This window comes from Miniopterus natalensis, chromosome 16 (assembly GCF_054644295.1).
Source record: "Miniopterus natalensis isolate mMinNat1 chromosome 16, mMinNat1.hap1, whole genome shotgun sequence".
Lineage (NCBI taxonomy): Eukaryota > Metazoa > Chordata > Mammalia > Chiroptera > Miniopteridae > Miniopterus > Miniopterus natalensis.
This window is the reverse complement of record NC_142096.1, coordinates 38477070-38490730: the sequence shown is the minus strand read 5'-3', so window position 1 is coordinate 38490730 and position 13661 is coordinate 38477070. Positions and strand designations below refer to the sequence as shown.

At 42.3% G+C, this 13661-nt stretch overlaps 1 protein-coding gene across 13 annotated transcripts in view; it reads right to left on the bottom strand.

Annotated features, from left to right (window-relative positions):
* Window positions 1–13661, bottom strand: part of PHF20L1 (PHD finger protein 20 like 1) — a 64127-nt gene that overhangs the window by 2503 nt on the left and 47963 nt on the right. For all 13 annotated transcript variants that reach the window (XM_087825499.1, XM_087825497.1, XM_087825500.1 and 10 more), the window contains 7 exons: window positions 13019–13075; window positions 11729–11842; window positions 8392–8556; window positions 5998–6179; window positions 4965–5064; window positions 3482–3677; window positions 1193–1559 (listed from right to left, as the gene is read on the bottom strand). In XM_087825499.1, the coding sequence (XP_087681625.1) occupies window positions 1193–1559; window positions 3482–3677; window positions 4965–5064; window positions 5998–6179; window positions 8392–8556; window positions 11729–11842; window positions 13019–13075 (1181 nt within the window). The remainder of the gene's footprint in view (window positions 1–1192; window positions 1560–3481; window positions 3678–4964; window positions 5065–5997; window positions 6180–8391; window positions 8557–11728; window positions 11843–13018; window positions 13076–13661) is intronic.

Sequence of the window (13661 nt, the reverse complement as noted above, 5' to 3'; positions counted from 1 at the left end):
AAATAAAAATAAATAAAAGCCTCATCACTCGCAAAGATCAGTGAAATCCAATCAAACTCCTAGTTTATTTTTAAAGGAAGTCTAGCCCATAATCATATGACATCTGATGGTCCTTAAGAGCAGATATTTCCGATATGTCTCCCTATAATGCCTAGCAGCACAGTGCTACACAGAGTCAATGGTATTGACTAAAACGTGATAAACAAATGAAGTCGCTAATGATATTCTATAATTAGAATGCCCAGCTAATTTAGACTGACCCCTCCCTCAATTCATCTAAACTGGTGACATAAGTAGATGGAAGGCAAAAAGCAATTATGGAAACATCAAGAAGGTTGGCAAAGACCAGTATAAAGTCCAATTAACTGTAGACTGGAATGGACTAATACAGTGAAACCAATGAGGCAAGAAAAAGACAAAAGTCTTTTTAAAACTTAAAGTGTGCAAACTACTTAGTGCACACACACCAAATCTGAACTCAGAAATAACCCTTTTCATAAAAGGGATATTAATTTGACAACATAATTTACCACAAGTTTTATAAAATACAAGCTTCCCAAATTCAAATATTTATTTATAGTAATTACTTGATAAAGGAAGCCAGACAAATGAACTAATTTTAAAGTGGCATTACTAAATGAAACTCAATTTTTAAAAAATGAAGGTACATCTCTAAAACAATCCTAATAGAAAATAAGTTTATAAATATTTACTGTACATAGAGCTCTAAGAAACTCAACTTACTGCATAATGGAAGTGATATATACATACAAATATGCTAGTATTTTAAAAAGAGAATTAAAGTGCCACCTCTTATCTAAAACACATAAACAAGAAAGACAAATTATATTAAAACATATAAACACCCACATGCATGCTTATGTTCTCACACACAAACACTTTCATTTGGAATAAAATGTGGTTCATGTTTTTTGTGGGTATCAAGTTATGCTTATAAAAATGAAACTTTTGTTAGGGCAAAAGTTTACTGAAATACTACAATTCTGAATTAGCGGATAGCTAAATGTCCAAATGGCCACTGTTTTCTTGTAGAGAAAGTAAAAAGCGTCTACCCTAGCAAAGTATTTGTGAATTTGGACATATAAGTAAAATCTGGGAACTCGGTATGTTATTTTATTTCCCTTTGCTGACCTATCATATTTCTGAACAAAGACAAATAATCTAATTATACCTTTGCAGGCATTCCATCTTCTTTTACAGAGTACTGTACACGGCTTCTCTCTCTCACGCGGATATCTTGCTCTTCCTCGAGACTACTAACATCATCATCATCTGAGCTCCCGGGGTCTGCAAGAGCTCTGCAGTCCTGACCAAAGCTTTGTGGTTTCTGGTAGCTGTGCTCACTTGTAATGTAGGTTCCTTCCATTTTTAGGGGCACACGAGGTGGTTCCTTATGATTCTGCACATGACATTTCTTTTCTTCAAGATTAACCGCATCTTGCACTGTTATCTTTTTCTCTACCCCAGCAATCACTTGATCTTGGTCTTTTCGCTTCCCAGAACAGGCCCAGAGATGAAGGTCAGGATGGTGTTTATTCCTTAAAACAAGTTGGAGAAACAGCAATTGAAAAAAAATCTAGCAACAACTTTGATAACATAGTAAGTTTCACAATATAAAATTATGCAGCTAACCCTTGGTTCTGCCTGCCTTTTGTATGCTGAGTGTGCCTGACTCAGGCCAACTGACCCCAACTCCCTAGTGAAGACCTAGCCCACCGCTGAGGGAACCGGGTAAGGAGGAAGCCAGGGATTCAAGACAAAAGCAAAGATACTCTTTAGGTTAACTTGCCCCAGAACTTCACCCAAAATGTCAACTCTCACAATTTTATAGAACTAGCACTTGGGGGGAAAGGCAGGAATGGTTTTAATTCTCTTGACATTTCTCATCATTTGATATACGCACTTCTTTTTCTACTGAATTTTCACTATAATATTTTTCAATTGTATGATATGAAAAACTTTTATGTGAGCATATTTTAAAATCTTCATTTATCCAGAAAGTGATACCTGCTCAAGACAAAACTTCCGACTACAGCTGTGTGCAGAGCGAAACCCCTGCCAGGCGTTCACAGGGGCCTGAGGTGCACCCTCCCAGACTCCTCCACTTAGAGAATTCTCTTCAAAACGGGCGAGCAAGCACCTTTCTTCCTGCACAACAGAGCTCTCACTGTCTGTGTTCCTCGTATGCCACATGTCTGGACACCCTACCATGTCAGTACATACAGATTTCCTTACTTTTAGTCTAGCAGCTAAGCAGTATTAATATACCAGTCTACCCATCCAGACAATCCCCCACTGACTGATGTATTTGCACACAGGTGGGACTATTTCAATCTGATAAGTTTCTAGATAAGGAACTGAATATGCCCATTTTCATTTTTAAAGGAGCTGCCCAAGTGACTTTCAGAGGGTGGTTCTGGGTGTGAGTATAAACGCCTGGAGCTATGGAAAAGCAGGCTTCATTCAGGGACTGTGGTTTGGCTGAGCTGGAACATTTGGAAATAAACAGGAGGGAAGATATGGAGATAAACTGGCAGACAGTTTGTCACTGAAGGACTGAGAGTGAGTGCATGCGGAAGAGCTGGACTGTTTACCGAGCCCCAGGAAGACACGACGGTAAACTCAGCTGAAAGAGACAAGCTCATATTTGTCTTTTACTAAGAGCATGGTGGCAAGAGTAAAAGGATAAACTGAAGGAGTGCAAGACTGGAGCCGCAGAGAATTAAAGAGGGACAGCAACTGTTCATAGGAAAGAACAGTCTGGGCTGAGCCAGTATGGAGAGGAGCAACAGGAGTAGACTACACACACTGGGAGATTACAGACACCGGAGCACTTAAGGTGGGAGGTACCCAGATGGGGATGGAAGGAGGGGAACAGGCAAATGAGCCAAAATAAAGACTATTCTGTGAAAACCAGTGACTCATCCTGTTTTTATAGAAATACATGGGTTTTTAAAAATAAGAATTCTAGGTAGGTATCAGAAGAACTGAAAACAGGACATGAAGAACATTCTGATATCCTGCTAGAGACAAAAGTGTGCCTTCTGTGGGCAAGTGTCCGGGAGGACTGAACCACATGTGGTGCACAGAGGAGGGATGGACTAAAGACCTGCTGGCAACCTTCACAGTCAGTTCCAAGGTCAGTGAAAAGTATATTGCTGACTCCATTTCATCCTGACAGCATTCCAGGACATACAGCACAGTGTCCACGGCAGCAAGTGACTTGAGTTTGGTGCAAGTGTAGCACACAGAGCCGTGGGCAGGGCCTAAGGTGCTGAAATAGCAGATGCTGTATCTACCTCTACAAGACCTACTCACTCCAGGACAACAGGCACGAAGCAGCTAGTCATCCAAAACATTATTAATCTTTCCTTTTCTTAAGTCATTATTCAAGTAACTATTCTGCATTAAGATGCACACTGATACAGATGGAGCCTGGGTCCTGGGTCCGCCCACTTACTTGAGTATGCCAATCTTCAGCTGTAGTCCGTGCAGCACTTCTGTGACACCATACACGTCGGCAAGAAGGTGATGCGTGGAAACTATCTTTTTGGCATTAAGATGAGAATAATTTTCTTTTACAAATGATAACCCACACATTCTCCCATTATTCAACCAGTCCTTATCGTAACGGTATTTTGCACTGCACCGCTGACCTGTAGAGGAAATTGGTATTAAAGTCACAAGGGATCCCACTCCTTCAAGTTTCCCTTTAGCCACCACCCTCCTAACACCCCTCAGTAGGCAAAGCAAGGTCTCCTAAGAAGACAAACTCCAAAGAAGGGCAGGGAGTGTTCTGAGGAGCTGGCCCTAGAAAAGGACTCCCATCCCTGAGGACAGGCTCCATGAGTGTCAGTGGCAGATGGCACCAGCAGGACTGCGAGTGCGCTGCTTCCCACTTTGCATGGATCTGTCATCTGCCCTCTAACAAGGATGAGAGGGCTGGACAGGAACTAGACAGGGACACCTGCTTTCTCTCACTGACCTTTCTTGTGAACCGGATGAAACAAAGAGTTCTAGATAAGTGACTAGGGAGCCCTCCCCCAGTGTCTGAGGTGTGGCAGAGCCCTACGCAATCCCGTATCTTTGATGTCAGTAGTAATTATATCCCACTACGATTAGCTATGTGTCTGTGTCCCCTACTACACTACAAGATAGTGGAAGGTGTCCTTAGAATCAATCACCTTATCTCTTAGTGTTTAACAAACAAAAGGTAGCCAGTGAATACTGCTGAATGAATGGACCAATGTCTACATTCATATCGGTCTGAGTAAGTCTCCTGCTTCTTAACATTACTTCATTTCTGTGACAGACCTGAGAACAGCTCATTAGCCTTTTATTTGAAATACCGAGTTCTTTTCTGCCTCAGAAGCTGAGAATATACAATGTACAGAACATGCTCCTCGGAGAGCCTCAACGGAATGCACTCAGGGGAAAGCCACTGAATGGGGGTTCAAAGGTGTAGGTTCCATTTAGTACTATCCTTGTGCACAAGACATTTAACTTGATGTGCCCTAGTTGCCTCATCCGTGAAATAAAGGAACCATATGTGATAATCTGAGATCGCATCTGCTCTGAAATTGGCTGGATATAAAGCACCAGCAGAAACTTGATAAAACCAGGTCAGGAATGTAAGTTCAGAACAGGGCTCCACTCAAACAGGCATACGTGAACCCATTTAGAAACCAATACGCAGAGTGTACCAAGGGGCTAGCTCTTCTCCAGGGAAAAGCCTTAACTCTGTCCTTCCAGTAAGGTAGTAACTATGCTGATGAAGCTACGGTAATGTTTCTTCCTAAGTCATTAAGATGAAAAATATTTGAAAATTTTAATATGGAAGCAGAGTCTAACTGGCAAGAAAGGGGTGTGTCCTATGCATCTGACATCCTGTGGAATTCTTAACAAGACCCCTGGGTGTTGGCTGTTGCAGTGGGCAATCTTACCGGGAGGGTCGCGGCAGACATAGCAGGTGTACTGCTCCGGAATGCTCTCCTCCAGCAGCCCCAGGCACACGCTGTGCTGCCAGCACAGACACTCGTCACACTGCCGGGAGAGAGAGGAGCCCACAGTCACCGCTGACTCGCTACACACACACACACACACACACACACACACACACAGCTTCCCTTCCTCAAGCTTACTCCACACAACAAAAGCAAGTGAGACCTGAAGATAAATTTTATTTTTGAAACAGTCAACTATTTCGGGAACTTTCTCCTGCTGCATCTATTAAAATTACTTGATTCATAAAAAAGTCATAAAACTATCTCTCTCATTTATTTCCCACTGATTTGGGGCAATTACAGATTTTAAACTCTTAAAAACAGTTTATTAAAGTGCAGAATTTTTTTTCAAAAGGCAAGTTTGAAAAACAGTGCCAGTAACAATCTCGTAAGGCATTGCCTGTAAGTTTATAGTTCCCTTATTTGAGAAAACCACTAAAAACAGGGAGAAAAAAGGAGATTACTATTTTTTCATTCCCGCAATTAACATGTCCAAATTTTCCAAATGTCATCACAAAATATGTTATGCTTCCCTTTTTTCTTAAAGATACTCTGTCTGCAGGGAGAGACTGTCTGCAACCCTCACAATGCTTTCCTTTAATCTTTGAGAATAGTGGGAACTTTCATGGTGACTAAATAATGTAAATTATTACAGCAACAGGGATCCACAGCAGCAAGAGGGGGGCTACGGTCTACCCGTCAGTGTGGACACTTACCCATCTTAATGGCTCCTGAAATGAATTTCAGCTTGAAGGCCTCAAACTAAGCACCCTGGCAAAGGGAGAGTGGCCATCAAATAAGAAAAGCCTCCTTCTCCGATGAAGTGATGTCCCTGCCATCACTACTGGCATCATCAACATCACACTAAGTTAGAAACCCCACCTTCCACAGGACAGTGTTTAGAAAGAGAAAGCAAGCGGATGCTCCTGCTGAGCCGAGGTCGCCAAGCCCATCCTGGGGGCAGGTGGCGCACCTGGATCATGAAGCCATTCTCCTCGTCCATCTCGCAAATGCACCGCACGATTTCATTAAGAGCATCATCCTCGTCCTGAGAGTCCTCAAAATTGGTTGAGTCAAAGTCCTGGTTGTACTCATCCCCACTTAGAAGCAAGCTCTCTGTTGAAGAGTCATCTAGGAATTCCATATCCGTTAAGTCTAGAATACACATAAAAGTATACTCAGCGTATTTTTCCATTTTTATGGGAAGTGATTATAAGCTATTACATATTTAGCAACTGAGGGCAAAAAAATGGGGGCAGATTATCTCTGGACAAAGAAACAAATTATTTTTGAAATTTAGGTAATAATGCTTGCTTTACATCGCAATCTATACGCTATTACAAGTAACTCAGGAAGTATCTCCTAGTCTTGGAGTTTAGAGGTAATAGCTAAGGTTAATATTAATAATTTAAATATGCATAGGTTCCAAATGCTTTCATAAGTTTTTCCCCTTTGGTCTTCGTTGTAGAGAGAACAGGTTTCAGTATCTGCACAATAACAGCACTGCAGAGAGGTGAAGGAGCTCACCGAGGGTCTACTACCAAAATTGTAACTCATAAAAGTATCAGTATCACCCGCTACCCACTGCACTTAATACACACCAGGTACAATGCTAAGCACTGTAAATATAAGCTACGTAACTTGCACGAGCAGTGCAGCCAGCTGGGGACAACACCCACCGCTCACCAGCCTGCCTGACTCTAAAGCCCGCGTCCTCAATGCTTCACCAGTGTTTCCTAAACCCGGATCACGAGCTCCTTTATCAATTTAAAAATTTCATTTTGATAAAAATATGTAGAAAATTAATAAGTATATTCTAGAAATTAGAGTACATAGAGGACTGCCACATGCCTGATTTAAATGCCAGATTTCGGGTTTGTATTTGTAAATGGAAAAAGCGGGGGGGGGGGGGGCATGATGTTTTCCTAATCCTCCGCCTCCAATTGTTTTAAATTACAAACCTCAAAAGTGCTGTGTGCTTATTTTAGGGTAAAGGAAAGAACATGCTGTTCTCCATAGTGAGTGAGAGAGGAGTTAGTCTGGAAGTCAGCAGGTAGCAACAGGGCAGAAGACAACATACCCCAGCATCCCACACTGGGGCACTCAGAAGGGAAAGACAGGAGGTGAGCTCTCCCAGTTTCACAGGAGACGACCACCCCCACCCCTGATTCTTCACTCTCTGCCTCTGGGTCTATCCTGCTGGAGCTCTAATCTCCAGTCCCTGCCGTTGGTGTCTAGTTGGGAGAGTCTCCGCTCCCACCACTGGGAAGACTGGAAGGTAAGATTCTCAACATCATCCACCTGCAGGACGCATGGGGAAGGCTGGGAGTCCAACTCCAGGGCGCCCTTCACCTCCTCACATGGCCTCTGCCTTTGTAAGTCTGCCTAGCACCTGCCTGTGCTCAACCCATGACTCTGACCACATTCCCAGACCTTTGTTTACGAAAGTGTCTATGATCAAGAATTCAAAGTCCAGAACTGCCAGTGCGACTTCGTTGGGCATCGTCCCATGCACCAAAAGGTGGCAGGTTCGATTCCCAGCCAGGGCACATGCCCAGGTTGCAGGTCCAATATCCGGTCAGGGCGCATGCGGGAGGCAACCGATCAGTGTTTCTCTCTCACATCAAAGTTTCTCTCTCGCTTCTCTCTCTAAAATCAATTAAAAAAATAAAAAAGAATTCAAAGTCCATTTTTAAGACTAAGATAAATATTTGGAGAAAAAGCATTATCTTTGGAGTTAAGATCGACCTTGACTTGAGTTTTAATTTTAACACTAGCCCAAAAAGCTACTTAACTTACAAGCCTCTGTGTGTTTGCTTGTGCATATGGATAAGAGTATCTACTTTACAAGCTGGTAGTAAAGAATGTGCGGCCCGGCCGGGCGTGGCTCAGCAGTTGAGCGTCGACCTAGGGTCCAGGCGATTGGGGTTCGATTCCCGGTCAGGGCACATGCCCGGGTCGCGGGCTCGATCAGTGACTCTCTCATCATTGATGTTTTTATCTCTCTCTCTCTCTCTCTCTCTCCCCCTCTCCTTTCCTCTCTCTGAAATCAATAAAGATTAAAAAAAAAAAAAAAAAGAATGTGCAGATACATGTATAGACACCTGGGGAAAACCAGGATATTGTAGAACCGGATAGCTTCCTCCTGCCATCTGGCCTATGACTAAGTATAATGCCAATTCTACTTTATATAAATTAAAAAGTAGCTCCAAATTCTAATGCTGAAATTTCTATATTAGTTTACAGAGTAACTTTGCAAATTGTGTCCCTGTGCTCAGAGAGGGCCCTCAGTAACACATGTCCTATCCTCAGTTCTACAACTGAAGTATTGTAAGACTTGCTTCAAGCACTACACCATTGCACGTACTTTCACCACTGAGATCCACGGACAGAATCGCCCTTGGGTACTGATATGTTGTGTTTTTCTCCGTAAACATGCTTCGCAGAGCCAGAGAAGTCCCCGAAGATCGAGTGAGCGGAGAACAGCACCTTTCCAAAAATTCTAGGGAACTGTCCTCATAGTCTGAATAGTCTGTAATATAAGACACATGAAGAAATATTAATAGTGCCAGGTAATCAAGAAGAGTCACTATAAGGAATGAGAAAGTCATGCTTCAGTACACGAAATGATCACCCACCACTTCCCCTCCTCATTCTCACACAGCTAGATGGTTTGGCACGAACACCTGGGCAATACAGCCCAGCAGCACAACCATCGCAGAGATCATGTGTTTTAACTGGTACCATTAGATGCTTGCAGAGCATCCACAGTAAAAACTGATGTTTTCTACATGTTCTTTTCACTATAATCACAGCTATGTCTCCAAGAAAGTATGCAATAACCTTTTTTTTTTTTTTTTTGGCAATTTGTAAAGATGTTCTCATGTCTATCATGTCAATTATTACAGTGATAATTTGATCAACAGATTCTTCAGCAAAATCCTCTGAATGAAATTAACTGGTCCTGAAAGAAATTCCTCAAGGTTCTGCGCTCCACAGGTTGGAATGTCGGAGAGATGGACAAGAGAGGAGAGGCCACGTGCAGCCTACAGGACAGTGGGATGTGACGGGATGAAAGACACCAGGGGTCTGATTCTTGGCACATGGGAAGGCTCTGAAGCAGCGGGTACAAGTCACATCTTATAAGCCTGGCTGGAGCACAGTGAGTGTAAGAGGTACGAAATGAGGCTAGAGTGCCAGGAGCCAGAGCAGGTTCAAGATTTTTTTGCTTAAGTTTTATCCTAAATGGAACAAAAAGTCACTCAAAGTCTAAGGGGAGGAGGACATGCCACAGTCCAGTTTCACTCTTCAAAGCCCACTTGCTGAGAATGAAGGAAGGGGCACAGGAAGTGGTAGCAGAGTGGAGACAGCTCAGAAGCTGCAGCAGTGTTCCCGGCGAGGTGCTGGAAGCCGGGACTGGGATGACTCAGGCAGCTGAGCTAGAGATTAGAGGGCAACGCGAGGACTGGAGGGGAGGGCTGAACGGCGTCATCAAGGACAACTTCAAAGCTTCTGCTGTAGCAACCCAGTGCCGAAAGTGAGGCTCTGAAATGCAGCTGAAGAGTAAATGGGAGGTAGAGGGAATGCGGGTTCAGAGGAGAACATTTAAAGATAAGAGATCTATTATGTCCTCTCCATGCCCCAAAAATTTGGGAAGCAGGGGGATGAGAAGTGCCAGGATGTTGAGAACAGAAAGACAGACATGCCCTCCATCTGAGGAGGCCCAGGAGGAGATGGACAAACTCAGGGAAGCTCAGAGACGTATGCCCAGAACATGAGCAGGTTCTTAGCTGATGGCTTCTATCTCCTCAACCGAGTGTGAGGCCCAGGATCCCATCTGAGGCAGGTTAGGGAATAAGAGGTGGCAAAGAGCAGGAAAAGCTGAAGAAAGGCAGAGTGTGAGAAAGCCAATTTGCAAGAGTAGAGTAACAATGCTGATGTGTACTGAGTATCCATTTGAAATTGGGGGTTGTGGTAACAACCTCTATATGTTAGGCTGCAATACAGCAAAGGGAAATTAAGGCTGCAGATGAAATTAAGGTTGCTAACCAGCTGATATCACAATAGGGAGATGATTCTGAATTATCTGGGCCGGCCCAATATAATCACAAGGGTCCCGAAAGCGAAAGATGGGGGCATAAGAGTGAAGGGAGCCACAACTGCTGAGCTATCTTACAAATGAAAGCATGGAGGAAAGGTTAAATACACTGCCCAAGAATACACAGCTATTGATGGCAAAGGCCACATTCAAACCCAGACAGCCTGACTATAGAAGCCTATTCTTAACCAAAAAGTGGTATCAGTCAGTGGATTTCCACATTTAAAGTGCTCACAAACTGGAAAGCGAGTTAAAACAGATTCCTGGGTCTCACCCCACTCCCCCAAGTCAGGAGTGGCCCGATGATGCTGATTCCCCGATGGCACTGATTCCCAGACGATGCTGATGCTGTCAGAACACAGAGCAACTCTGAGCTGCACTATGCTATTCTGCCTCCCATGGCCTCACAGTAACTGCTCAGATAACCCAACACCATGCTATGCAGGCACAGACATGGAAAGGGCACTTACAAATGCTCTAGCTAGGTACTGAGTTCTTTACAACAATTACCCTACTCAATTTTAACAATAAATCTACAAAAGAGAAACTATCATTACCATTTTAGAAGTGTGAACTCTGAAGTTTATAGAATTTAAGTAACACATCCAAGGTCACCCAGCTATTAGTGTTGCAATAGGATCTGAACTCACATGCTGTTTTCAAAGCTACCTAGGATGGTATTTGCTCACCATAATTTTTTCCACACTTTTATTTTCGACACTGCTCTATCTTCTCCATCCATGTACATAGATTTGTCTCTTAACTATAACATATAACTGAATTTTTAAAACCCGTTATAATAATCTCTCATATAATTTATAATTACTGATATACATAGGTTTGTTTCTATTTTATTTTGTAAATTATATTTTTCTTTACTGTTTTTCTCTTATTGTCTGCTTTTGGATTTTTTTTCATTACATCCCTCCCCCCGCCCTTTGGAAATTATACCCTATTTTCTATTCTTTAAGTATTCATGTTAGAAATTCTAAAATGCAGATTTAAGTTATTGAGCAACAAATTTCTTTTACTCTTCCAAAACAATAAAAGTGCTGAAGAACGAGCATGCCCATCTCCATGCAGAAGCCGTTACTGTAGTTACGTAGCCCTGTCCTCCCAAGGGAGACTGACTCCCATAAGCAGCGTGTGGGCGCACCGGCACCAACACCGACGTTTCTATGGCCACTGCTCATCTCCGCTTGCCCCTCACACTGTCCCTCTGTCACCGTTTTCCTTATGCTACAGGCACAAGGGTAGGACACCCTTCAGAGACAGGCTGGCCCACAGGCTCCCACTCGGTTTCCCCCCGTTTCTCTGAGAGCTGATCCAAGGCACCATGCACTTGGAGGTAGGGAATCCCTCCAGCCCACTGAAGGGCGCCATCGGGGACTCTAGTCGCCAGTCACAGCAAAGATTAACTCGCAGACACTGAGTTTCTAGACCCAGTGAAACAGAGCTCTCAGGGTTCGAAATCAGCAGGAGAAAGGAAAGCTCGGGAACTTCTCCTACTGTCAGGCGCAGTCTGGTCCCACCTCCACTGCGGTCAGAGGAGGGAGGGAAGCTGCAAGAAGCTTAGGGTTTACAAAGGAGGGAGGCCACCACACACCGTGCTGCCTGGCTTTCTTCTTCTTCTTCTTCTTCTTCTTCTGCTTCGGTCTGTAGTGGTCTCGGTCTCTCTTCTCTCTCCTCTCTCGGTCCTTCTCTTTTCTCTCTCTCTTACCTAAACAACAAGAGCGGGAGACTTAGGAATCATGGCTGACCCTGAGCCTTCCTCTGCCATTAACCTAAAAGTAGCATTTACGTTTTAATCAGCTATTCCAGTCACCTGCCCAGAGTGGATGGGTTCAATTAAACTGTTCCTGTCCTGAGTCTGGAGCTCCTGATAAGCTTACTGGACTATAAGAGGGGATCTTCATTAGCAGTGCTGAGAAATCCCAACTCCTGACACCTTAAAGTTAACACAGACAGTGGTTAAAATCTTTAAATGAGTAATATAACTCAGCTTCCTGAGGTGGCAAGAAATAAGCTCCATAATTTAAGACCCATCTGAGGAGACTCAGCATTTCCATATATAATTTAATAAAAATATATTAGAAGATTTTTAAAAAACTTGATAATCTTTTAACTTCGGAAAAATAAGAGATTAAACCAATCCATAAATAATTCCTTCAGTCCTTCAATACTTTCCTAGTGTGTACAAGAATGAAGACTAAAAACACAAAGAAAAAAAGTATTTCATTAAACTTTTCCTAAAATTTAAAACTACTCCTTTTTCCCAATCATATGTACTTTAAAGAAAATAAATGGATGTTAAAGTAGTATCCTAGAATATTTTATTTAAAATTAATCCATTACATATATTCACCTATTGTTCCAACTCAGAATAGGTTAGCCTACAATTTATCACCCACGTTTAATCACCTCTCAGTGACCCAAGCTCCAGTTAGCTAATCTGCAGAATATTTAAGACTATCATCCATTATTTCAAAACTTTTAGGCATCATAGCACAGACACTAGAGAAGACAGCAGAAAACTTAGTAACTTTGTTATACAGTAGTTTAAAGAAGATAGCCTGAAAAAAATCACTATTTTAGTTTATCATCCATTCTCAGTCTGAACGATATTAAATGGCAGCTTATTTTTAAATAGCCATAGTTTTAAAGATGTTTAAAAACACACAGTTCTCAGTGAAAGCCTTTTAAACTCCACTGACACATAATACTGTAAGATAAGCTTTAAAGAAATCATATATCTCAAGATGAATAATATTAATAAATACTCAAACATTGCTCACACTGTAAGGAGCACTACCAGGTAAAAAGTAAGGGACAGACCAAGTCCTCCCACTGCCAAGTCAGCTATAATTTTTGCTTAAAAATTACTTTCTTTTCATACCAAATGCTGTTGAGCTTTTTTCTTCCAATTTCACTTTTTTTTCTGTTTTCAATATTCCTGCAGGTTTAGGGGAAAAATATGTAAGTTTAGTCAGAAAGGGTTAAAAGTATAAAACAATGTTTTAAATTACAATTGGTCACAAAACTCTACATAAGAGTTTTCCCCTGAAGGTCTCCATTATTTTACTGCCTGAACTAGTAACAAAGACATGGGACTTCTTACTTCAAAAAACTGATAAATTAAGGGTGATTTTTGATCCTTCAGACTACCAGGTTAAAATCCCGGTTCCACCATATATTTAGGTGTATGGTCTAGAGTAATTCATTAAATCTCTGTGCTTCAGTTTCCTTATCTGCCAAACAGGAATGAGAGTTTCTACTCTGTGCTGTGTACCAGGACTATCTGTGTCAAAGTATGTAAAATGTTTAAACCAGGGTCTGGTAATCAGTTCTTTCTTTACTTTCTCCTTTGTGGTGGGGTAATAACTTGAGACTACATCATTTTTACAATAACTGTGGGTCTAAACATGAAGAAGTATGCGAAGCTCAATGCATGAGGCAATCAGTGGAGACCTTCAGCGGCACCAGCCTTTGACAATCCACAAGATGCTGAAATGCACCTGGGTGGCAGGTCCATGTGGCAT